This window comes from Sorex fumeus, unplaced genomic scaffold (genome assembly GCF_029834395.1).
Source record: "Sorex fumeus unplaced genomic scaffold, SorFum_2.1 ptg000063l, whole genome shotgun sequence".
NCBI lineage: Eukaryota > Metazoa > Chordata > Mammalia > Eulipotyphla > Soricidae > Sorex > Sorex fumeus.
In genome coordinates this window covers 11,213,726-11,240,398 of record NW_026606120.1, presented here as the reverse complement: position 1 = coordinate 11,240,398, position 26,673 = coordinate 11,213,726, and the positions used below count along the sequence as shown (strand labels likewise).

General features: G+C 42.3%; 1 protein-coding gene across 1 annotated transcript in view; it reads right to left on the bottom strand.

Annotated features, from left to right (window-relative positions):
- PIAS1 (protein inhibitor of activated STAT 1) overlaps positions 1–26,673 on the bottom strand; it is a 133,219-nt gene that overhangs the window by 15,937 nt on the left and 90,609 nt on the right. Inside the window, exons 7-9 of the mRNA XM_056127800.1 lie at positions 24,780–24,885; positions 11,786–11,859; positions 161–321 (exon numbers count right to left, since the gene is read on the bottom strand). Coding sequence (XP_055983775.1) covers positions 161–321; positions 11,786–11,859; positions 24,780–24,885 — 341 coding nt within the window. The remainder of the gene's footprint in view (positions 1–160; positions 322–11,785; positions 11,860–24,779; positions 24,886–26,673) is intronic.

Genomic DNA, 26,673 nt, shown 5'->3' with positions numbered 1-26,673 from the left:
ATGCTCAGGCATAATTCCTGCTCTACACCCAGGAATTACTGCTGGTGGTGTTGGGGGACCATACGGGATGCCAGGAATTGAACCAGGTCGATCGGGTGCAAGGCAAATACCCTACCTGCTGTACTACCACTCTGGTTCCGTTTTTTTTAAATGGACATACCCATCAATAATGAGGTGTTCATATGGTGCCTTCTTGTCACAGACAGGGCAAACCCACGTTGGTTTTTTCTCATTCATCTGAATATAAAGAGTTGCATCAAAACACTGCAGATGAGAACAGGTAAGGGCCCGACATGGAATTGTCAGCCGCATTTTACCGAGCTTTAAAAGAGAGAGAGACAAAAGTAAATATTAGACAACTGGTATTCAAAGTTAAAGTTTTAATAAACAATTCCTGACACCACACACACACACACACACACACACACACACACATGTTCTGATTAATGTATGCTGTGATTACTTTTCATCAATGTCGAACATCAAACAGATGAGAAGCATCTATGGGTTAAAATTTCCAGTATTCCTTTGGACCCCGAACAGTACCTATGGGAAACCCATAGCAGGTATCTACCCACAACCCACAGCTCACAAACTGGCTCCTGGGGGCTTAGGGTTAAGAAAGTATATGCAAAATTCTCTAAAAATATCTTTTTTTTTTCCCCCTGAGCATGCCTTCACCAAATTCTTGAGTAGTGCTTGAGCCAACAAAGCTAAGAAGCACTTAAGTAGGGGTTTGGGAAAGGAATAATGAATGAGTAAATACTATGGGATTCAGACATGACAACATTTACTTCCCACGTGGTTTCTGTCCAGGACTCGCTGACAGTAGTTCATGAGTCAAACGAGAATTGTTGGCGTTTCCTACAACTTTGAGTGGAATGAGAGGAAGGCAGGGCTGTGCGCACCCCTCAGGCTTCTCTCTCAGAGCGCCACCACAGGCAACACCCCCTAGACGTCTAGCATCGCCAGGATGTTAGGCATTTTCTCTTCTTGCCAGGCAAATGCTGCGTAGGCTGTGAAATGGGCTTCCCCTGGCCCCAGAGCTGCCAGCGTTGGCTGAGCACACGCAGGCTGTTTGGGGCTCTCCCGGGCTGCATCTATCTCTAGCCTTCCCTGGGGCACTCCACACCTGCAGATCGCTGGCCTCTGGGGGAGCCAGAGGAGCAGTGGTCACTGTATCAAAATGATCTTGAGGGCAGGAGGGAAACTAGGGACCCTCGTGGAGGGAAGTGGGCATTAGTGAAGGGGTGGATGTGAGGGCACTGATGCCTGAAACTCAATCATAAGCAACTTTGTAATTCATGGGGATTCAATGAAGAAAGAATTGATCTTCAATCAGCCATGTTATTTGCTAAATACTTAGGAAAAATATTTCTCACCTAGTTTGAAAATAAAATGGTTTGAAGGGATCAGAGTTAAATGAGGAAAAAGGAAAGAATCTTGGTTCAGAAAAGTCCCAGTCTTTCCGAAGACTGTAATTTCCTGGTACACCAAGTCTCCCCCAGTCTACCAAGGAAACGGTCTTCTGGGGCATACAACAACTGTTCTGTACCAATGATTCAGCACTGTGCTTCGAGGAACCTCACCTTCCTGGGGTACCTTTCCTTACCACTTCAACAGAATGTAGTTCTGACTGGAAAAGGGTCCAAAAGAGCTATAAACTGAGGAGAAGGAAGTACAGCCAGGTCAGTCATCAGAAGGGATAGGAGGACCCAGCGAAAACCCATCACTCCCAACACTGACTTCCAACTCTCCTTACGTATGACTACACTATGCTTCATGTATGTGTCTCGTGCAAGCAGAAATGCATCAGGCTTCTCTCCTTAAACATGGCACTTAGAAATGAATATGCTTCAGAGCAGAAACACCTCAGTGCTGAGGTAGGAGAAGGTGCTGGCAGGCAGCACTTCATGAGGAGGCCTGGAGTGTGAGCTCTGAGTCTAGACGGTGGAGGCCTGGATCACGGCCTCAATCTTTTTCACTGTGTGAATCCAAAATGCTCCTTTGTCTTTCTTAGTTTCCCTTTTGGAGAGACAATGCAGTGCCCTAGCACTAGGGCATTTGCCTTGCACGTAGCCTACTCAAGCTAGATTCCTGACATCCCTTATGGTTCCCCCAAGCCCTGCAGGGAGTAATTCCTGAGTGCAAAGCCTTGAGTAAATCCTGAGGACTGATGGGGTGTGGCCCAAGCCCCACCCACCCCCCCTGCAAAAATAGGAGACTAAAAATAGCCTCAACATCATCAGATTATGGGGTTTCAACTATACTCTGTTTATTATATACCGTGCCTGGCACACTGTAAATTCTCAAGACCTCACTGATAGTTAAAATACAGGGACATACGTGCTAGCAATTGCTGTGAGCTATAAGAGACCCACCCAAACCTCAGTGTGTTGTTCTTCTATTCCATGCTCACACAGTACGACTTTGCATTTCTCTCTCTGTTTAACTGTTTAATGATTTGATCTGCCTGATGAAAAGGCAAAAGGAATTAGCTTTCACATGAAAAAAAATCACCTATTTACTGTTGGTGAGGATACATCAGATTAGTCCAGAAAAGTTCTCCAAATAATTATTTGGCTGGTGGTGCTAAATTTAAAGGAATAATGGAGTCTCAAGGGCACACCCAGCAGTGTTCAAGGAACCAACCACACACAGCGGTGGGAAGGACCCGGGGTTGGCCAGGTGAAAGGCAAATGCCTTAATTCATGTACCCATTTCTCTGATCCCTAAATTAAATTTTTATTTGACTTAAAATTTAACCTACCCATAGAATGAAAATTACTAGGTATTTTGTTAGTGGGCTGGAGCGATAGCACACCAGGTAGGGCGTTTGTCCTGTACGTGGCCAACCCTGCTGGCCCTGGGTTCGATTCCTCTGCCCATCTCGGAGAGACTGGCAAGCTACCGAGAGTATCTCGCCTGCACAGCAAAGCCTGGCAAGCTACCTGTGATGTATTTGATATGTCAAACACAGTAACAAGTCTCACAGTGAAGATGTTACTGGGCCCGCTCGAGCAAATCAATGGACAGTGGACAGTGAATTTTGTTAGTATCTTTCTACCAACTAAGAAATCCTAGACTGAAAATCTCAGACAGATATAGTAATAGCAGTCAGTGTATATATAATATAGAATTATTAGGCACTTTCGATAGTTGAAGACAATGGTTAAGAAGAGAGAGAATAAAGATGATTCCAAAATCCACGCCAGAGGCCTTAAATCTTAGTTAAAACATACTACTGTTCATAAGGCATCAGGCTTACATAGCTTTACTACGACAGTCCACAGCTGTCCGTTCATCTTTTGCTGAGAGAGAATTCTCAAGCCTATCTGATCAACCACAATGCTAAGTTTACTTAAAGAGGTTTTATGAACATTGTTACATGAATGGGGAGGAAGAACATAAATGGGATTAGGAAACAAGAGTTCAAGTTCAAATGCTGTTTATTAACTGTCACACAAATGCCTTTCTTTAAAGAACAAAAAAGCATATACTCCAGATTTTTAAAAATAATCACTCAATTCCAAATATGTATGTGACAAATGGATACTAATTCTCTAACTTGGAGAACGTCATCTTGTGAATGCAAATTTCTCCCTTACCTACCGTAGGACATGGTTGACATCTGTATCATTTACAAACAAATACTTTGAAAATGACTCGCAAAGGAGTATTCTCATGCCACTAATATTTTTTTGTTGGTTTGTTTCTGGGTTTTTGAACTCACATCCAGTGGTGCTCAGGAATGACCTGGTTGTACTCGGGCAGTATGCAGCGACAGAGATCAAACCAAGTCATCCACATGCAAGGCAAGTGCCTTAATTCCTGTATTATATGTCTGGCCTCAATGCCACTAAACTTATTATAATGTAATAGTGCAGTATTAGCAAATGCTGCTGCTTCAAAATACTCCAATATAAACTTAAACTAGCTTATACTGAAGCCTCCAATATGAATACACTACATATAAGCCAGCTCATACTGAACCCCTCAAACATGAACTGTAGCACACCATGAATATTTTTTCCTCTTAAAAAAAGTGTAATATAAAGGAATTTGTGTCATCAATGTTTCAGAAATAAATTTCAAAGGAGTATTTTTTTTCTTCCTTTCAATTCCAAGTTATTTCTGAGTTTACATGCCTGAGGAGCGTCTCAGGAAGCAGGTCCTCAAACATTCCCCGGCTCTATTTCTGAAAAACCCAGACCTAAAAATTTCCTAAGAGCAAAGCCATTTTTAACTATTTTCATCACCTTCAGCTAAATGGCACACAAACAGAAGCACATTTGAGCCAGATCTATCACAACAGGAGCAATTCAATGTATTTATACTCTATTTGCAAATTTCAAAGGGAACAGATCTTTCATTATTCTACATATCTAATATATACACGAATTGTCATCACTAACTCTTTTCACAGTCAAAACACACCTAAAATATATGGTTCTATGACTCCAGAATAACTGTAAGGAGACTGTTTCTTTAGTCAAATAGAAACCCATAAGATCATCACATGTAATTATGGAGTGTTTATCATTCCCTCCCCTGTAATCTGAATTTTGAAATCAGATGTCAATTTAAAATTATTTGACAAATTGTTGACTAAAAAAGAGCAGATATGTGGAAATAAGGAAGAGAAAAACTAAATTAAGATATGTAAGGAGCAAAATGTAATTAGTATTTTCTAATAACAGATTTCCTGAACTATAAAAATGGAAAACTTGTTCTTTAAATAAAAATATCAAGATGTCCATGACAGTGCTTTTTTTTTATAGTAAGTACTTCACTGAAATGTTAAAGGATATAAACATATATTGGCACTGTATAAATACTTATATTTTATAAATGGAAATATACTTATAAATGGAAATAAAGCATCTCTAATTCCCTAAGTTTCTCACATTCTCTGGTATTATACAATGGAGTGGAGAGCAGACACCACAGGGGAAGGAAGGCAGGAACCAGGGTTAAAAGATTATCTGTTGTTTTCTCACCCTCGATTTCTCCGGTTCTAGAACCATTTTTTCTAAATGTTAAGAAATACCACTGTCTTTTGTACCACAGGTTGTCATAACAATTATCTGATTACATAAGAATGTAGCCCAAGTCAATGTTCTACTGTAATTAAAAAAAATGCATTAAATTCACTATTTTGACCCATTTCTTGCCACTTGGAGCCAGCACCCGTTCCACTCTTTGTGTCAGCTCCTTCCCCACCTTAACCAATTTCCAAGTCCTACAGTTCAGTATGTTAAGTACATTCACATTGTTGTGAAAGTGGATCTTAAGAACGTTTTCATCTGGGACCTTCTCAGCTTGCAATACTGAAACTACACACTGATGATCACTCCCTCCTACCTCACTCCAAAGAAAGTACGTTCTAACCTTATTTCTATTATTTTGACTGCTTTGGCTATTTCTAGAATCACACAGTACTTATTTCCACTTTTGTGACCAGTTTGTTTTGCTTGTTACTACAATGTAGTTTACCCACATTGTAGCATGAAGGGACTTCCTCTTCGGTGCTGCATGAATTCCATTGTAAGCACACACATCTCTTTACCCATTCACACCGACGCACACTAGGACGGGTACTAACTCTTAGCTATTGTAACTGATGTGATGGACAGGGGCATATGAATCATTTTCTGAAATCCTGCTTTCAATTTGTTTTTAGGTCACACCCAGGAGTGATCAGGGGGGATTTCTCCTTACTCTGCTTGGGTACCCCTGATGCTGGGAATCAAACTCAGGACTTTCATATGAAAGCATGTGCTCTGGCAGGGTGAGCTACTCCTGTGACCCCACACTCAATTTTGTGGGCATACATACAGGGGAAGATTTGCAGGCTCTTATTCTAATTTAATTTTTTTGAGGAGCCTCCATCCTACCTTCCACGAAGGTGGCAATATTTTATGTTCAAATCAACAGAGTAAAGATCTCCAGGTTTGGGCCGGAGTGATAGTACAGCAGGTGGGGCGTTTGCCTTGCAAGCAGCTGACCCAGGTTCAAATCCCGGCATCCCATATTGCCCCCCAAGCACCGCCAGGGGTAATTTCTGAGTGCAGAGTCAGGAGTAACCCCTAAGCATTGCTGGGTATGGCCCCCAAAGGGAAGTAAAAAAAGACCTCCAGGTTCTTGCCAACATTATAGTTCCTCGAATAGTGGCCACCCTGAAAGGTGTGAAGTTACAAATCACGTGATTATGATTCTCCTCTCCTTTAGTGTTAGTGATGCTGAACAACACCATGTGTTTCTACTGTCTTCTTTCTCTATTCAAGTCCTCTGTCCCCTTTTCCATCAGCCTGTTTTGTGTCGCTCTCAAGCTGCAAAAGTTCTTTCTGGATCTAAGGCATCAGCTTGATCTCCAGGAGGATGATTCACATCCATTTTCTCCTAGACTGTATGTCTTTTCACTCTGCTGCTGCTTTTGACACACAAAAGTTTCACATTTTGGGGATAGTCCCATTTGTCTATTTTTGCTTCTTGTTGCCTATAAATCACTGCCAAGTTGGATACCCCAAGGTCCTTCCTTGGCATTCTTCCAAAGGTTTAATGTTTTTAGGACTTATATCTAGTGACTTAATTTTTGTGCACTGTGTCAAGTAAGGGTACAATTATGTGATTTTGCATGTGAACGCTGAGATTTCTCAATGTTACTGAAGACACTAACTTTACCCCAATTGTAGTCTTATCAAGTCATTTGACCATAAATTCAAAATTTTCATTCTGGGATTCCAATAGTGTTCCATTGGTCTACATTATCTATCTTTACGTTAGCAGCATCCATCTTAATCACTACTGGTTTTGTAGTATGTTTTGAAATCAGGGTGGGTGAGGCCTCAAACCGTTCTCAGTTATGAGATTATCCAGGTTATCTGGGTTTCCCTGGGAGTCTATAAGAGCTTTAAGATATTTCCTGTTCTCTGCAAAAATAATGCTATTACAATTCTTGTAAGGACCGCACTAAATCTTTCGGCCTGGTAGTATGGACATTTTAAGGAGTCTTTGAGCCTATGGATGTGCGGTGTCTATTTGTATATTCTTTGAATTGTTTGAATTTTTCAGTGTACAAGTCTTTCACCTCCTTGTTTAATTTGCAAATATTTACTCCTTTTTATTGCTGGAATAAATGTGATTAACTTCCTTTTCAGATTCATCATCGTTCAAAATGTAATACATAGAAACATAGGTTTCTGATAATTAAACCAGAATCCTGCAAATTTCTTGAATTTCTTTTGAGTAATCTTTGAAACCCTCATGGTGTTGTATATGAAAAATCACATCATGTGCAAACAGGTCACTTATATTTCTTTTGTGATCATATGTCATCTCTTTTCCTGTTAAACGGATGTCAAATGGCTCTGGCTAGCATTTGCCAATGATGTGTGGAATAGCAGCGGTAAGTGGCATCCTAGCCTTACTTCTGGATCAAAGTCGAAGATCTTCCAGCCTTTCCTCACTATGATGTTAGCCACAGTCTTTTTATTGACAGCTTTTATTATACACAGGGAGTGTTCTATGCCACCGGGTATTTTTTGATTATGAAAGGGCACTGAACCTGGTCACTGCCTATCTGCATCAAGAGGTCATGTGGTTTCTGTCCTCAATTGTGTTTGTGTAGTATATATTACAATGATTTTTCAAATATTATGAGTCACATTCATATTTCAGCTATAATTCCCTCTTGGTCATGGCATACAATTTTATTAATTTGCTGGTGAATCCAGTTTGCAAATATTTAGTTTTGGGGTTTTGCAGCAATGTTGACCATAGGGGAGATATGCAGACTTTTTGGTTTTTTTGGGCCACACCCAGTGGTGTTCAGGGCTTATTTCCAGCTCTGTGCTCACTCCTGGTGGGCGTAGGGGACCATACGAGGTGCCGGGTAGGATGCATTCTGGCTGGACTGTTTTTCCCCTAGCTTTGCTTTGTCTTTTCCAGTGTATCTTTGGTTTTGGTATAAGGTTAATGCTGACATGACATCAGTGACAAACATAGTCACGAATCATGATTTTGGGAATATAAACTCTTCATCGCTTCCTTTGATTTTTGGGGGTAAAACTTCGAAAGGATTAGTTTTGATTCTTAAAATATTTGGTAGGTTATTCTAGAGAAGTGATAGGTCCTACGCTTCATAAGACCTATAAAGGAAGGCTTTCAATGACCATTTCAATCTTACCAGTTATAGGCTTGTTTGGATTTTTTCTCTTCTTCATGATTCAGTCAATGTTGACAAATATCTGTTTGTAGAAGCCTCTTATGATTTCAAAAATTTCTGTAACACTGACTAAAATGTCTTCTTTCTCATTACATGCATTAGTTGAGTGTCCCCTGCCCTCCTTCCATTCTCACAAGAGTTTGCCATTATCTTTTCAAAATACCAATTCTTTATTTCCTGTGTTTCAGTTTTTTTTTTAAGTAATTTTCTGTCCTCCATCTCATAAATTTTTCTTTCTTTTGATTATTTTGTTATGTTTTTGGGTCACGCCCAGTGATGCTCAGGGCTTACTCCTGGCTCTACAACACACAAACGTAAAGGAAGCATTTAATACTGAACACATTCCCAGTCCTAGCTCCTTTCCCCTCCTATTGTTTTCTGGGCCACACATGGTTGTGCTCAGGGCTTCCTGCTGGCTCTGCACTCAGAAATCACTCCTGGTAGGGCATGGGACCATATGTGGTGCTGGGGATGGAATCCCAGTCAGCTGGGTGCAAGACAAGTGATGGTCTCTCTCTCATTGGTCTCTCTCTCTCCTCCCACACCCTATCCATCCCTCCTCTCCCCTCCCTCCCTCCCTCCCTCCCTCTCTCTCTCTCCTGTCTCCTTTTTTAATGTAAAAATTTGATGTTACAAAAGTCCCTTTTCCACTGCTTCAGCTGCATTCCACAAGTTTTAGGATATTGCTTTACATTTTTTTGTCTCAAGATATTTTCTAAATTCCCTTGTGATTTCTTCTTTGAGTCACTGGTTATTTAATTTCTGCCTATCTGTAGATTTTCCTGTTTTCCTCTGTTACTGATTTCTAGTGTCATCCCATTGTGGCTAGACAAGACACTCCATCTTTGCTAAGACATGTTCTATGGCCAAGCATGAGGCCTGCCTATGGGCACGTAAGCAGAATGGGAAGCTGGGGATGCAGCTCAGATCTTGATCTGATCCCCAGCAATGCAAAAACACAGACTGCAGCCTGCTGCTGCTGAATGGCAGGTTTCTGTGTCTGTCTGTCCGGTCCACTTGGCCTACAGTTCTGGTTAAGTCCTCTGCTTTCGCACTGACTTTCGATCCAGTTGTTCTACTCATTACTTACAAAAGGGTTCTGAAGTCTTCTACCAGTGCTATGTTGTCTACCTCTACCTTCAGTTTGATCAATGTTTGTGTCACTTGACAAAGAAGTTTTAAACATAATATAAAAATCCTGAATTCAAAATATTTCTCCCAAGAAAAAGGCAGGTGGTAAGATGCCTGTCTTGCATGCAACTGACCTGGGTTCCATCCCTGGCATCCCATATAGTCCTGTGAGCACTGACCAGGAGTGATTCCTGCGTGCAGAGCCAGGAGTAACCCCTGAGCACCGCCGAGTGTGGCCCAAAAACAAACAAAAAAAGACAAAAAAGAAAAACAAAAAAGAGAAGAAGAAGACAGGCTACAATAAGTAATATATAGAAAATGACAAAATGTGGAGGTTAATTAATCAGTTTAGGCCTGTCCACTGGTGCTTGGGAGGTCATGCAGTGCTGGAGCAGGGACCTCGGCCCCAAGTGTGATACTTCGGTTCTCTGACTTAGAGCCCTCAGGACTATGATGGCTCTTATTAACCTCATCATAATTTTTCAGAAAATTAGGAATGTTTAATATGAAATAGAAATAAACTCAGCAGTCATAAAATTAAAAAAAAAACCGTTTTAGGTCTTTACTAAGATACTAGACAAATAATACTTAATTTCTGCTTAAAAATTTGTTTCTGGTAAGGGGGAGTTCTGTGTCGCACCTGGCTGTACTCAGACCCACTGCTGGCTCTGTGTTCGGGGTGACTCCTGGAAGCCCAGTGCGTGGTGTCACACTTTAGCTGTGATGCCTCCACACACCAACCAGGGCTGGGAGCACACGAGGCAGATTCCCAACTCCTGGACTCTCCCTTCAGGTCTCAGTGCCATTTATTTCAGAACATGGTTACTCTGGTGTGGTAGAGTGCAGTAATTTTGTACACTAAAAACATTAACACTATTATTAAAAAAATAACTATCTGAGACTCTAATATTAGTAGGCTTGCCTGAATAATCCAGGCAATTCAGGAAAGAGCTGTATCCTATCATTCCCCAATTTGGAGGGAACTAATCTGGTTAATTATAGACTAAAAGATATCATTAATTTCAAAGTGACTTATTCTTAGGGCATCATACATTTGTGCATTAAAATCAGGTTTTTCCTATTACTGGTGGCCCTGACACCCAAACACCTTAGGCCTGGAATGACAGTACAGTGGTAAGGCACTTGCCTTGCATTTAGTGACCCAGGACAGATCCCTAGCACCCCAAATGTTTCTCTGAGCCCCAGAACTAGGAGTAAGCCCTGAGCACTGCCAGGTGTGGACCCTCCCCCAACAAACAAACAAAAAGAAGTGCCTTAACAACTCTTTGCTTGTTTACTTTTGGGTGACACTCAGAGGCATGAAGTTTAGAGTTGAGGGGTCTGGTAGTGCTCAGGGACCAGGTAGTGCTGAAAACTGAAGCCAGGCCACTGAGTTACTTCAACAGCCCTTAGATCACATTTATAAAATAATTTTTGACCATTTAATCATTTGGTATCACGGAGTCTATTTTATACCCCGATTCTGACCTTTCTCATTTAAAAATATTTCTAAGTTACTTCTAAATATATAACTGATTCAGTCATTTAAAATGAAAGTTTTTAGTTGAGGGATCCTTTTGTTTTTATGAGGCCCACACCTACTGGTGCTTAGGGAACGGTGGGGTGCCAGGGATCAAACCTGGGCCTCTGCATGCAAGACAAGTATCTAGTCTGCTAAGCTCTTTCTGGCCCCTGGATTATTACAATGTAACCAGCACTGAAAAATGGTTACTCAGGGAGCGACAGCACAGTGGTAGGGCATTTGCCTTGCACGCGGCTGGCCTGGCGGACCCGAGTTCAATTCCTCCGCCCCTCCCGGAGAGCCCGGCAAGCTACCGAGAGTATCTCGCCCGCATGGGAAAGCCTGGCAAGCTACCCGTGACATATTCGATATGCCAAACACAGTAACAACAAATCTCACGATGGAGACGTTACTGGGCCCGCTTGAGCAAATCGATGAACAATGGGAGGACAGTGCTCCAGTGCTACAGGACGATACTCCTTTTTGAAAGGGGAAATTTCTGAAAAGATACCGCGATGAATATTCCTCATTTTGTGATTTTTACACTGGTTCTAGAGTCTTTAATCATATAAAAAAAAACTCACAAGAGGAAAAAATTAAACCTAAAAATGTTTTTGAACCGTGGGGCTGGAGAGTTAGCACAGGATAACGCACTTGCCTTGACTTTGGCTGACCTAGGATGAATGCTCAGTACTCAACGGGGTCCCCAGACAAGCACTGCCAGGTGTGGCCCAAAAGCAAAATAAAGTAACAAAAATCGGTGAGGATTACAGATTCAGTGGTTAAATAAGTTTTTTTGCTTTTATAAACTGTGACAAAGGCAGGCACATTTCAAAAGCGAACAGCAACTCTCAATCCCAGAAATAATGCAAGAGAAAACACTGCAACACTCTGGAAGCACTTACTGGGCAGAGCAGAGAGACCCTTAGGCTGGTCGTGGCTATTTCACTGTCCGGATCCGCGGTCAACTTCTCTTTAACTAATATTCGTTGAGGAGAAAAATAAAGGAAAGACACTTATTAAAGCAGATCACTGAGGTGACACACAGGGAAAAATGACATACACTGAGGAAACCAAAAAACAAAACAATCCCCCCCCAAAAAAAAAAACCAAATCTGCTTAATCCCACTTAATTCTTCAACAGCATGGAAAGGAAGTAACAGGCTGATGCATTTTTATAATTCATACAATAAGCAAAGGAAGGAAAAACAATTATGTATCTATAGACTGAGCACATTTCCTGTGTTTCCTACTTCTCACCCACTGAACGTAAAACTACAAGTACACACAAAGAAAAATTTCAGGCAATGTGGCATATTCAATTGGTTTCTTTCACAACTCCACCAGGTAGGTAGTCTCTCTTCATAACTATGACCAACAGCATTTTAATAAATAAAAAGTGATTACAAAACTAGTATGTTTCCAGAGCTGAGTTAATAAGTAAAATATTTGCTGTAAAACAAACCAATTCTAATCTCAAGTTATAAAAAAAGGAGAAAATGCTTTCTTAACTTACAATTCTTTGGATTTATCTATAAACTAGGCCACCTTAGGTAAGTAACTCCTTTTCTCTAAAGAGCCCATATTAAAACAGGATACCTGGAATGGGAGCGACAAGGCAGTAGATAGGGCTTTTGCCCCGCAAATGGCTGACCTAGGTTTGTTTCCCAACATCTGTTATGATCTTTGAGGACTGCCAGGAGTAATTCCTGAATGCAGAACCAGGAATAACCTCTGAGCATCATAGGCTGAATGGTCCCAAACCCGAAAACAAACCAAAAAAGGTGTGGCAGATACATACAATCCTAAGAAGAATGAAACCATGCCTTTGCCTATAGCATGGATACAACTAGAGGGGTTATGCCCAGTGAAGTAACTCAGAATGAAGAAGACGAAGACAGGATAGCTTCACTCCTATGTGGGGGATGAAGAAATGAAGCCGAAGAGCGAACTGAAGGTGAGCAGTTGCCTTGCATGCAGCTGACCTTATTCAACCTTCTGTACTACAAGTGGTCCCACAAGCCCCATCAGGAGTAATCCCTGAGCAAAGACCCAGGAGTAAATCCAAAGCACAGCGAGATATGGTCCAATCCCAACCCTGCCTGCCACCCATTTACGCATAAATTTTAGTGTTTGTGCCTGTGCTTTAGTTATATAGATGTACCGCTCTGGATAACCAATGCCCCTGGCCCCTATTCTCCCACTACTTCCCTTTCACTTCATCCTTCCCCAGTTTTTCAAACTTTTTTGGGGGGAGGGGTGGAGACCTGAAGAGACATTCCATCAAAGAAGATATCTAGATAGCATCAAGCACATGGAATTATGCTCTGCATCACTAGGCATCAGGAAGATGCATATCAAACCTACTCCACACTGACCAGAAGAGCTGAATTAAAGTGCTGGTGGGAACAGGGAGCAACTGCAAACCTCATGCTGAGGTGTCCCTAACCGCCGAACTGTTTTCTATACACTTATCATAGCACCGTCCTCCCATTGTTCATCGATTTGCTCGAGCGGGCCCAGTAATGTCTCCATTGTGAGACTTGTTGTTACTGTGTTTGGCACAGTATCGTATCATCACGGACACTTATCATGTGACATAGAAATGGCAGTACTAAATAAAGAAGAAATAAAAACTTATGCCCACAACACAGGACTATTCACATGCAAAAGGAAATGTTTACATCAGTTGTAGTCATGATGGTGCTACGCTGAAAGCAATCTGAATGTCCATCAAGTGACTGACAGACGGGTAAACAAATCATGCTATAGATAAACGAGAGCTATTCAGTACAAAGGAGAACAAGCTACACAGACGAACCTTAAAAGCACTACACCCTGCAAAAAGCAGCCAGACAAAAGAGGCCACATGATTTAGAGTCTCATTCATCTGACAGTTTAGGAAAGATAAAACTAGAGACAGAATCACAAACAATGCGAACAGGTGGAGGGTGTGAAGGGGGACAGAATGCACCACAATGGGAATTTCTAAGTGTCAAGTCCCAAATATGCTACAAAATTTCCAATGTGCTATATTTTGACTGTGGAAAGAGTTTGTAATTATGTATATTGTCAAGTGGAAATTTATACATAAAACAGTTACTATTTGTAAACTGTATTTAAAAAAAAAATCACTGACTTCCCCCCCTTCCCCCCTTTTCTTTCAAGACACACCTGCTGGTGCTCAGAAGAGTCGCTAGATTCAGGGTCTGGCACTGGGGACAGAACCTGCTCCAGTAAACACAGCTCACGTGCCAGCCCCATACTACCTTAAATCTACATTAAATCTAACCACACACAAACAAGGTGAAGCATTTATTCTTTGTGGACAAAAAAGAAAAAAAAGATGAGACATAATATTCATCCTGCATTCAACAAGCGTGCCTGAAGTCACAGGAAAATTTCTTATTTATTTATTTTGCTTTTTGGGTCACACCTGGCGATGCTCAGGGTTTACTCCTGGCTCTGCACTCTGGAGTTACTCCTGGTGGTGCTCGGGGGACCATATGGGATACGGGGAATTGAACCCGGTTGGCCTCATGCAAGGCAAATGCGCTACCTGCTGTGCTATCGCTCCAGCCCCCACAGGGGAATTTCTTTGTTCCTTCTGTGAATCATGGGGATTTGCAGTGGTCACCATATTCTATTGTATGACCTATGATGACATTACAGCTAGCCATTTTGAATGAAACTTGTTTTTATTACTTACTTTGGTTTTGGGGCCATACCTGGTGTGAGAGACTGAACATGGGTTAACTGTGTGCAAGGCAAGTACCTTGCCCACTATACTGTCACCGCAATCCCATTTTTTTCTTCTTTAAACGAATAGTGCGAAGATATAAGAGCTTACATGACTGCTGTGGTGGTAGGATTTAGGACAGTTTTATAGGAGTTGGCACATTCATTTGCAATACTTTAATCTCAGAAACCAGTTCAATGCTATGATATAAGCAGTTAGCCATGCAAACCTGTATCTGAAGTTCAAGGGAAAGTCTAGAATGAAAATATGTATTTAGAGCTGGTATTCAAACCACAAAAGCAGAAGTGATTATCTACTGGCATGTGGAAAAGTGTACCAAGGGTGGAGCCAGGGACCACACATGGGAGACAATCTGGGTTCATCGTTGAATCGCTGACACCACATTGTTGTCCCCAGGTGAAGTGACCCTCCCCAGCCTCCAGCTGGGGGTAGCCCACACACCGGAGGAGTATAGTTTCAAAGTCACATGACCCCCCCAAAAAAGGAATCCACTGAAGTCAAGAGAGAAGAAACAGAAGGGGGAGTGAATTTCAAGGAGGAAATGGTCTTAGTGAGATGAAAGCTCAGACTGCTATAGGAACACAATAGGATTCAGGGACGGAGGGAAAGAGCACTGGAGACCAGACTGCAGAAGTGAGCGAGAGAACAATAGGGGGTAGGTATATGTAGTTCTATCTGGAGAGGCACTTGTTTTTCTACTTTTTAAAGAATGAGATGTGACAGCGAGGGTCTGGAGGAGTTGGTGGAAATACAGGACTGAGCAGGAAAGAGCTAAGTTTCTGAGCATCTCCACCTGCATGCCTCAGCCCACATTTTACTGTATAAAGTACTTAAAACATCTTGTTTTAAGTAATACTGGCATAATTTAAAAATAAACAACAAAACAGGAATCTTTCCTAACACCTTCTATGAACCTAACATTATATTACTACCCAACACAGACACTCCCTGAAAAGACAGTTTCAGACCAATCTCCCTAATGAACATTGACATAAAAATCCTCAACAAAAATCTTAGCAATGTGAATCCAACAGCACATCAAAAAAAAAATCATACTCCATGATCAAATAGGATTCATTCCAGGTACGGTTCAACATAAGCAAATCAATTAACTTAATACTCCACATCAATGAAAGGAGAGATAAAAAGCATATTATCATATCAATCGATGCAGAAAAAGCTTTCAACAAGAACAACCATTAATGATAAAAAAAAAAACCCTCAACAAAATAGGGGTGGAAGGAATCTTCCTCAAGACAGTAATGGCCATCTATAACAAGCCCACAGCCAGTATCATTTTTTTCTCCCTATTTTATAATATTATTTATTGAATCACCTGAGAGCAGTTACAAAGCTTTTAAGTCTTGGTCATACAATGAAACACCCATCCCTTTACCAGTGCCCATTTTCCACCACCAAAACCCCAGTACACTCCCCATCCCACACCCTCCCCCTACCTGTGGGGCAGATGATTTCCACATTACTCTCTCTCTACTTTGATTATATTCAATATTTCGACACCACCATTATTATTGGGATTTTACCCCAACACTCAGATCTGCTGAAAAGGCAACAGCAGACAATTTGTTTTCTATTGTTGGTAATGAATGTCGCACAGCTGCAGCAATGGCCGGGCGATTTTGGAATTTTGAAATTTTAACAATTAAATCTGGAGGGATTTCTGCCAAAACCTGCTGGGTTCCAAGATTTGTTCCTGAGTCTCTTGGATCATGGCCATTAAGCAGCTTGATCAGGAGCCAGAGAAGCCGTTCGTGGGCAGTGACTTGGGGTCTCATTGGGGCGGGGAGGAAAGGGCCGGCTCCACCCCCATCCCGTGAGACCCCTTGCGTCTCGTCACTGTGGGCCCAACCGGACTGTCTAATGGCCTCTGAAGGATGGCGGCCACCGAGCTGCCAGGGGGAACAGGCCAAGGCACGAAAACTATTCCCACCTGGGGTGGCCTGGCACCAGTAACCTACTGCAGGGACCGGACCCATTTCTGCCAAAAGCCGCTGGGTTCCAAGATTTGTTTCTTAGTCTCTTGGATCATGGCCGTTAAGCAGCTTGATCAGGAGCCAGAGAGGTCGTTTGTGGGCAGTGACTCAGGGACTCCTTGGGGCGGGGAGGAAAGGACTGGCTCCACCCCCATCCCGTGAGGCCCCGGGTGTCTCGTCACTGTGGGCCCAAACCTGACTGTCTAATGGCCTCTGGAAGATGGCGGCCACTAAGCTGCCAAGGGGGAACAGGCGGAGGGACTACACTCTTCCCCCCGGGGTGGTCCGTGCCGGGGACCCATTGTGGGAACCGGATACATCTATGCCAAAAGCTGCTGGGTTCCAAGATTTGTCTCTGAGTCTCTGGGATCATGGCCATTAAGCAGTTTGATCAGGAACCAGAAAGGCCTTGCCTCCAATTATAAAGCTGAGCCAGAGGCGATTTGTGGGTGTGTCTCCCACATACCTAACTTTTGGCCGTTTACTTTCTTGGTAAACTTTGCCCCAAGTTTTTGGGGTCTGGCCAAAGGCACTGCAGCAATTCTGGGATATCTGGAAGTCTGAAGGCGCCATCAGGCTGCTGATGAACTCGCCTCACAGGTACAGATTGACCTGCTGGTGGCACCATACCCCCCAGTCAGTGTCACTCTTAATGAAGAAAAACTGACTGCATTCCAATTGGGTCCACTATCCACTTTTATTCAGTATTAGAAGTCTTAGAGCAACAATCAGACAAAAAGGAGAGAAAGAAAGAAGAAAAAAAAGAGAAAGAAAGAGAGTCAAAAGGATTTAAATCGGAAAAGAAGTCAAAGTATTGCTATTGCTAGTTGCATATGACATAATATATGTAGAGGACCACGGCTGGTTGGCCACAAAGTCAACACACAAAAGCCAGTCACATTCCTATATGCAAATAACGAATCAGAGGAAAAGGAGATCAAAGAGTCTATCCCACTCAAAATAGTTTCCAAAAGCATCAAGCACATGGGGAATTAACAAAAGAGGTGGGAGATCTGGGGCAAAGAGATATCGTACAGAGGCGAGGGGGCTTGCCTTGTACACAGCGGACCTGGGTTCAATTCCTGGCATCCTTTAAGGGCCCACGAGCACTGCCAGAGTGCAGGACTAGGAGTAACCCTGAGCACTGCTGAGTATGGTCCCCCAAAAGTGTGAGATCTATGAAAGATAGTCTACCTTGGGATATGGAAAAATATTACATGCTCATGGATCAAAAGGGTAAATATTGTCAAAATAATCATCCTACCTAAACTACTATACAGTGTCAATGCAATACCCACACAAATTCAGACAACATTGTTCAAGAACTTAGAATAGTCAGTAATAAGGTTTGTACTGAATCACAAAGGACCCCACAAATCCAAAGCCACACTGAAAAATAAGAAACTGGGGTGCTGAAACTATACCATACAGCTGTAAGCAATCAAAACTGCATGACACCGCAATAAGAGGACTCTCCAACGACGGGTCAGAACTGGACAACCAAGGATAAGCCCCATACTCTGGGCCAGCTGATTTTTGACAAAGGAGCTGAAAGCATTAAATGGAGTAATGACAGCCTCCTCAACAAATGGTGCTGGAAAAACTGGATAGTTATGGTAAAAAATTACAGTTGGGTCCATATCTAACACCTTACACAAAATTAACTCAAGGTGGACCAAAGATCTTGAGATGAGACAGGAATCTATAAAGTACACTGAGGAAAATAAGCAGAATGCTCCAAGATTTTAATTGTTGTCTTCAATGATATCATATCACTGACAAAGGCAACAGAAGCAAAAACAAACAAATGGGACTGCAGCAAACTAAAGACTTTCTGTATTGTAAAAGAAACATGGGCTAAAACAGAATGTAAGAAAATAATTTGCATTAAACACATCACATAAAGAGTCAATATCCAGCAAATATAAAGTACTCATGAAGATTACCAACAACAACAACAAAAACCCATCAAAAGATGGGGAGAGGAAATGAATAGAAAGGTATCCATATGAGGAAGAGATACAGATGGCCGATAAGCACATGAAAACATGCTCATCATCATACGTAATTAGGGAAATCCAAATCAAGACAACAACGAGATATCACCTCCTATCAGTGAGAATGGCACATATCAAAAATACTGGGAACAACCTGTGTTGGCGGGGATGGAAAGGTGGTGGAAAAAAGGAACCCTCATCCATTGCTGGGGGAATGTTGCCTAGTCCAACCTTAATGGAAAACAGTATGGAGATATCTCAGTAAACTCAGAACTGAGCTGCCATATGACCCAGCAATTCCATTTCTAGATATCTAGCCCCAGTACATAAAAACATTGATTCAAAAAGGGTCACATGCACACCATTAGTCATTGCAACACAGTACAACAGCTAAGAGATGGAGTCAAACTAGGTGTCCTGCAACAGGTGGATGGATCATGAGGATGTGGCACATATACACAAAAGAATACTACACAGCTGCAAGGAACAATAAAATCCTGCAGTTTGCTGCAACTTGAATGGAACTGAAAGATAATCACAAAGTAAGCCAGAAGAAGGATAAACACAGGATTATCACACTCATCTGTGCTATATAGAGTAACAGGGTGAGGCACAGATGCAGTAAAAGGTCCAGGCCAATTCCTGGACCACTCTTGGCCTCTGAGGAGAACATAGAAGAGAAAAAAACCTAGGGGGTGGAAGAAGAGGCAGAGGGGAAGTAAATGAACTGAGGGAAGGGAGTCAAGGGCCTTGGTAGAACTGCTGGGGAAAAGAGCAGTAGTGATACAGTTATGTACCCAAAATGCAGAGTCAACAACACCGAAAACAGGAGATTGGAACTACAACAAGCAAACATAAAACGGTGCCTGTCGGGGAGGCAGGCTTGAGGGGTGGCTGGAGTGAGAGGAATCCTAGACACATGGTCAAGGGAAACTGACACTGGTGGTGGGATTAGTGCTACAATATTGTTCATCTAGAACTTAATCATCAGCTTGCTCTTCGAGCCTGTGTTCTCCCTTGAACATGAGTCTTGCCTATTTGTCTGTTTGCCTTTTTCCAATCTGGAGAAGCCCGTGATCACGCCCATGTGCTTCTCACTTTCTCTCCCTTCACAACTTTCTAAATAAGTTTCACTGAAAACTTGCTTGCTTCACAACCCCCTCAATTATCAATAACTTCGTAATTCACAATTCTTTAATAAAAATTGGGGGGGGGGGGCTGTCTGCCACGGGGGCGCCTTGTGCTGACCTGTAGCTGGAGCTTGAGTGTCCCCTTCCCAAATAAAAACCTGAGTGGGCGGGAATGATTATACAGTGGGTAGGGTGTTTGCCTTGCATGTGGCTGACCTGTGTTCGATTCCCGACGCTTTATACGGTCCTCCAAGCCCACCAGGAGTGACCCTTGATGCAGAGCCAGGAGTAAGCCCTAAGCACCATTGGGTTTGGCAAAAAACAAACAAACAAACAAACAAAAAAACTACCAACAAAAAAATTTTCAAAGATTCTATACATAACAGTCACATCCCTTTTTGTGTGCATACAAAAATTATTTGGCATCAGACCTGTACCTATGCAATGAAATGCATAGTGCATAGAAATCTCAAATCTCGAGAGACACACTCCAATCTTGTCCCAGCACTAAATCTTTTTTTTCTTTTTTTTTGGGGGGAGGGGGTGGTCACACCCGGCAATGCACAGGAGTTACTGCTGGTTCATGCACTCAGGAATTACTCCTGGTGGTCCTCAGGGGACCATACAGGATGCTGGGAATTGAATCTAGGTTGGCTGCGTGCAAGGCAAACGCCCTACCCTCTGTGCTATTTCTCCAGCCCTTTTTTAAAATTTTACTGAATACCATGAGATAGTTACAAGCTTTCATGATTGGGTTACAATCACACAATAATCAAACACCCATCCCTTCACCAGTGCACCATTGTAATATCCCCGGTACACCCCACCCCCTTTCCCACCCTCCCACTGCTTCCATGGCAGACAATATTCCCCATAATCTCTCTCTACTTTTGGGCATTATGGTTTGCAATACGAATACTGAGAGGTTATCATGTTTGGTCCATTACACCTAAATCTTTTCAAAGTCCCTCTTCATTTGAGACGCAACACCAAGTCACTGGGTGCTCCACTACAAACCAGGAGTGCCTCCAGCCCTCTCTGCATTTCATTCACTTCCACACGTGACCTAGCACCAATTCTAAATGCCAACACTCGAAACAGTAAACCTCAACTTCTATTTGGATGGTCATTATTATCTTAGTTCAAGGTGGGATCATGCCTTATCGATCTACCACATACGCTGCACTGGCCTTCCTGTATCAGTCTGGTCCCTCTTCCATAAATGTTTCCAGGTAATCTCATTACTGCCCAAACACAGTATGGTCTGTGTATATCTCTATTAATGACTGTCCACATTAGCACTCACCCCATGGCTGTCTCTGGCCACTTGGCCTTTTTGCTCTCCCCATTCCCTTGATGCAGCTCCACTAGCGATGCCTCAGTATCCTCTCCACTGTTAGGAGGCCTCCTCATTAGAATTGGATCTCAAACATCACAGCACGAAAGAAGACAATGTTCTACTGTCACCTAGGATTTCCATCTCTCCTCTTTAATGCACACAGCACACAGGACTTCATTAATATCTTGTGCAATGATTTAATTTTGCTTCCACCCCCAAATTTCTGGGGCTGCAGAGACTGTATCTTGTTTAATGTAAAATTCTCCTCTGCCTTGGTCTCTTCATAAAATTTCTTGAATAATAAGAATAAAGAGAGGTTGATTTCAAGCAAGAAAAGGAACATTTTCTCCTGAGACTAAATGAGAATAAAGTAAGAATGGATATAAATGTAGCTAAATTGATGTGACCCAGCACTAATTCTAAATGCCAACACTCCTGACAGTAAATCTCAACTTCTATTTCGATGGTTATTACCTTAATTATGACTGAAATGCAGAGGGCTGGAGGCACACTCGCTAAATTATAGTTATGATGGCACTAAGATAAGGAAGAAATGGGCAGTTTAGGGAATTCACAAGTTATAGCCTCAATTTTCTTGCACTGGTCAATATACTGAATGAGAAGTAACAGTGATTAAGTCAAATGTGACCAAAGTTCCAAGTGGCTGTGGAAGAGGAAGAGGCAGAGAGGCGAGAGGACCAGCAAAGGACTGTTAGTTTTTATTTTTGTTTTGTGCTACACGTGGTGGTGCTCAAGGGCTTCCTCCTGTGGGGTTCAGGGAACCACATGGGGTTCTGGGGACTGAACCTTGGTCGATCATGAGCAAGGCAAGTGTCCTCCCCATTGAACTATCTCTCTGACCCAGTGAAGGACAATTTTGGTGATGTTGTGAGGGAACAGTCCTATATAAAGGTGAAAAACAACGCATAACTCTCCTAAGAGAAATGGCTCAGAGAATAACTTTCTGCATGAAAAGTCTAAATACTGACTTTATTCTTTCACGAAAGGTCCCTGATCTAATAGAACTTTGCCAATAAACTTTATGGGTAAAGTTAAGACTTTTTTGGTGTGTTACAAAAGTTACTTCTTTACAAAGAACATAAAGACAAATAACCTTATTCTGGAGTCAACTACAACACATGTCTTATTGATGAGGTCCAAACTGATGTCTGGCGGTTCTCTAGGCTAGGAAGCAGGATAACATAAACTGTGGGTGAGCGAGAAGGCTGGGAGGCATGCCTTGTGTGCCGGAGGCAGAATGTGAGCCCTGAGACCAAGTCATCCACCCACAGAGCTGGGGATGCCCCACCCTGGAACAGACAGAGAGACTCAGATGGGGCCCAGCCCTGACAGGGGAAAGGCAGCACTCACCTCAGCCCACTCCTCTGTTCCCACCCTTCCTCCACAAACTTCTAGTCTACCTCATTTTTTTTTCTTTTTGGGTCACACCTGGCGATGCACAGGGATTACTCCTGACTCTGCACTCAGGAGTTACTCCTGGCGGTGCTCAGGGGGACCATATGGGATGCTGGGAATTGAACCCGGATCAGCCGCGTGCAAGGCAGACGCCCTACCTGCTGTGCTATCTCTCCAACCCCTCTACCTCATTTTTTGCACTACCTTTTCTATACATAACTCCTCTAATGCTTCTTTTAATTCTCATTTCTGGGCCATACCCAATGGTACTCAGGGTTTCCTCCTGGTTCTGTGCTTAAGGGTTACTCTTGGAAGGCTTGGGGGACCATACAGGGTGTCAGGATCAAATCCGGGTCAATACATACAAGGCAAGAGCCCTTCCTGCTGTACTCTTTCTCCGACCCCATCCATTTTTTGTTTTTTTTTGGGTCATACCCAGCAATGCTCAGGTGTCATACCTGACCATACCTGGCTCTGCATTCAGGAATCACTCCTGGTGGTTCGGGGGACCATATGGGATACCGGGGATTGAACCTGGGTCAGCTGCACGCAAGGCAAGTGCCCTATCTGTTGCACTAAAGTTTCTGCCCTTCCATTAATGCTTTCTGGGGCTTGCTTAGGGCTTACACTCCTGGTTCTGTGCTCAGGGATCATGCCTGCAGGGGCTTGGGGGACCAAATGGGTGCTAGGGCTTGAATCAGGGTCAGCACATACAAGGCAAGTGCCCTCCTCACTGTACTATGGCTCTGGCATTAACGCTTTTGAATTTGACGGGATTCTCACACTAGATGGCAAAAGCAGATTCTCAGGAGAAGAAGGAGAAATGGATTTTAGTCAGAATGCAAGCAAGTTCGCTCCCTCAAAGCACAAGCTATTTCTCTCTTTTCTTCTTTCATGATCTGCCTCTACCTCCCTGTCTTCGCCAAATGATGCTTTCACTCCCCTTGTCCCCAAAGCAATGCTGTCACTCTAGTGTTCTATGGTCAGAGAATGCCCACAGAGGCATTAGCCTGTGCTCTTCCTGACTCAAGCCTTTCTAGGGACTGGAGCTATAGTACAGCAGGTAGGGCGTTTGCCCTGTATGCGGCCGACCTGGGTTCGATTCCTAGCATCCCACATGATCCCCTAAGCACTGCCAGGAGTAATTCTTGAGTGTAAAGCCAGGAGTAACCGTTGGGCATCACCAGGTGTGACCCAAAAAGCAGGAAAAAAAAAGTCTTTCTATTCTTTCCAAAGGGTTCCTTTAATATAGCAACCTCCTACAATGAACTACTGAGGGCAAACCTCTTTTCAAAGGCAATTGGCAATTATTTGCGATAAAAACAGGATAGAGAAAAAGGGAGAAGTTAACCTACACAAAAGGGGATAAGATATCTGGCCTTTCTACCTCAGTTCTTTCTATAGGAATATTTTTTTTGGGGGGGTGGAGTGAGGGAACACTCAGCAGTACGTAGTACACTGGCTTTGTGCTCAGGAATTACTCCTGGCAGGATGAGGGGACTTCTATGTGATGCCAGGGATGAAACCCAGGTTGGCTGTGCGCAGGGCAAGTGCCCTACCCACTGTACTATGTTCCGGCCCACTACAAGAATATTCCTGAAACCACGAAAGTGGGCTTCATGAATCTACCAATTGTGAAGAAACCTAAAAGGGTGATTTTCCTTCCTATCTAAAGAAGTTTGGTTTCTTAGGAGTTTGCTCCCATCCCCAATCACACACGAGAAATCGGTCTCTCAAGAAACATGACAATAAAGAACTCGAGGGTCCACAAACCTCTTCAAAACCGAGCACTTATGACACCCCCAATTCAACATGACAACAGAAATATTATTATTATTTCTGCCACATCACTGATTACTCTTTCTACTCAACAGTAATGAATACTGTTGTCACACAATCTTGCATAGTTTCCTAAATATATCTTAAAAATGATTCTAATAGAATATATGCCAGTTCCCTCCTACTCTTAGAATTCCTTAAACATTTATTTTATGGAATTTTAGCAAAATACTGTTTCACAAAGACTTTAGAAGGTTAACTTTTAAGATAAGAAAGTAGATTATAAAATATAAATTGCAACAAGATATTCAAATTACATCTTGATTTATTCTAGTTCACAAAATGTTTTGGGTATTTTTAATCCTCTATGATAAGCTCCAGTAACAGAACAAATTCTAACATTTCTAGAGTTGAAAAATACTACTGTAATTTTTATAAAAAATATTTCAGCTGCCATGAATAAAATAAGTTTTATCATACATACTTAAAGCTCTAGAATGATCCGGATTCCTTATTCCCTTTGCTCGTAACCTCTGCAGAAGAACTGTTGAAGACAACTGTTTTACAAGATATACTGCCATGGAATAGTTCTGGAAAACAAACAACATATGTATGTAAACAATACATCCACTTAAATTTCACAGGGATGGGGAATGAAAACCAACACTTGTTAGAACACCTATTGTGTTTTCATGAACAGTTATTCATTCACCACAACCAGAGAGCTGCTGAGGTGGGCACGGCCTACTTTCATAGATGAGCATGGTGTAGCACAGCAAAGTACAAGAACGTGTCCTAATTCTGCAACTTTTAAGCAACAAAGCCAGTTCAATTGTGCTTCTGCATTACTGGACTATGGATGCCTGAAGCTAAATCAATTTAAGGCATTTATGAGAGAACATGATTAGGAATAAATACAAGCCACAGGCAGCTGGATGTCAAATGTCATCAGTGGGCCAGAGAGGTAAGTAAGGCACGTGCCTTGCATTAGTCAAACCAGGTTTTATCCCCAGCACTGCGGGTCCTCACTGTCCTTGTGCCCAGGCATGCTGGTTGCTTTGAATGGACTTAGCTCAAGGAACAGGCCAATTTCCAGTCACTTTATTCGATCTTCCCCGGTGCTGGGGTCAAACCCTGGCCCTCAGAGGTGCCAGGCAAGTGCTCTACCACTGAGCTACATCCCTACTGGCCCCCACAACTCCCCTCTCTTCATTTTTGGGAGGGGAAGTGCAGTGCTCAGGGGACTATATGTAGTGTTGGGGATCAAACCGGGGACAGCTGTGTGCAAGGTAAGCTCCTTAACCACCGTATTATCTGTCTGGTCCCTTTAAAAAATAAAAGATACTACTGTACAATAGTCTTGGGAAGGTCAAATCTTCATTTACTGTTCAGAAACCTTCCACGTTTACAAGCTACATAAACATTTTCTGGGGGGAAGATGAAGTGGCCAGAAAAGGTAATTTACATCCACTGACAAAATTTCATAATTTATTAATGAGGAAAAAGCAACCATAAAACTTTTCCAAATTAAAAAAAATTCTAATTTGATCATATATAATCTATCAATCTAAAACACAACCCAACAAGCTAAAAGGTTTCTTTTAGGGAAAAAAGCGAAACACTCACTCGCCTTTACTACTTGTTTGATCACTGCTACAAGTGTGACAGAAACTGGAAAGATGTTAATGAACACTAAGAAATTCTGTACTGACAACGTGAATTTTCAGAACTAGGAATTACCCTGAGGCTTTATATAAATTTTTAAGGAGAGATGAAATAGAAACCACAAGTCCAACTTCCATGAAAAGGTATGTTCACTCAAGTTAAAACATGCAACCAAATAAGGGAAAAATGGCATGAAGAATGTCAGGTATTAAGAAAGGCCATTTGTACTGATAACAGGGAATTAAATTTATATCATATGAGAGAAATTCAGAGGCAACCCCTTGTCAAGCTTAATAGTGGTGTTGCAGCTCTTCTAGATATTATATTTTACCAGTAACCCTTCAAAGAATCACCTAACCAGATTTTACATTACTGTTTTTTGTCAATGCCTTAAAAAAAAAAATCTTCAAAATTGGGGCCAAAAAATAGTAATGTGGGTAGGGCACTTGCCTTGCACGTGGCTGACCAGGGTTAAACCCCTGGCATCCATATGGTCCCCCAACCTGTGAGGAGTGATTCCTGAGCATAGAGCCAGGAGCAACTCCTGAGCTTCGCAAACTATGGCCCAAAGGCCAAAAAGAAAAAAAAAAAAAGGTTTAAAAAAAGAATTTTCAAAATTCTCTCTAAAGAGTCCATAATTAATATAGACATTCATTAAATGCCTTTAAGCCAGTGACTAAGTAACTTCTGCAAAAGCAAAGCTTAGTAAATGC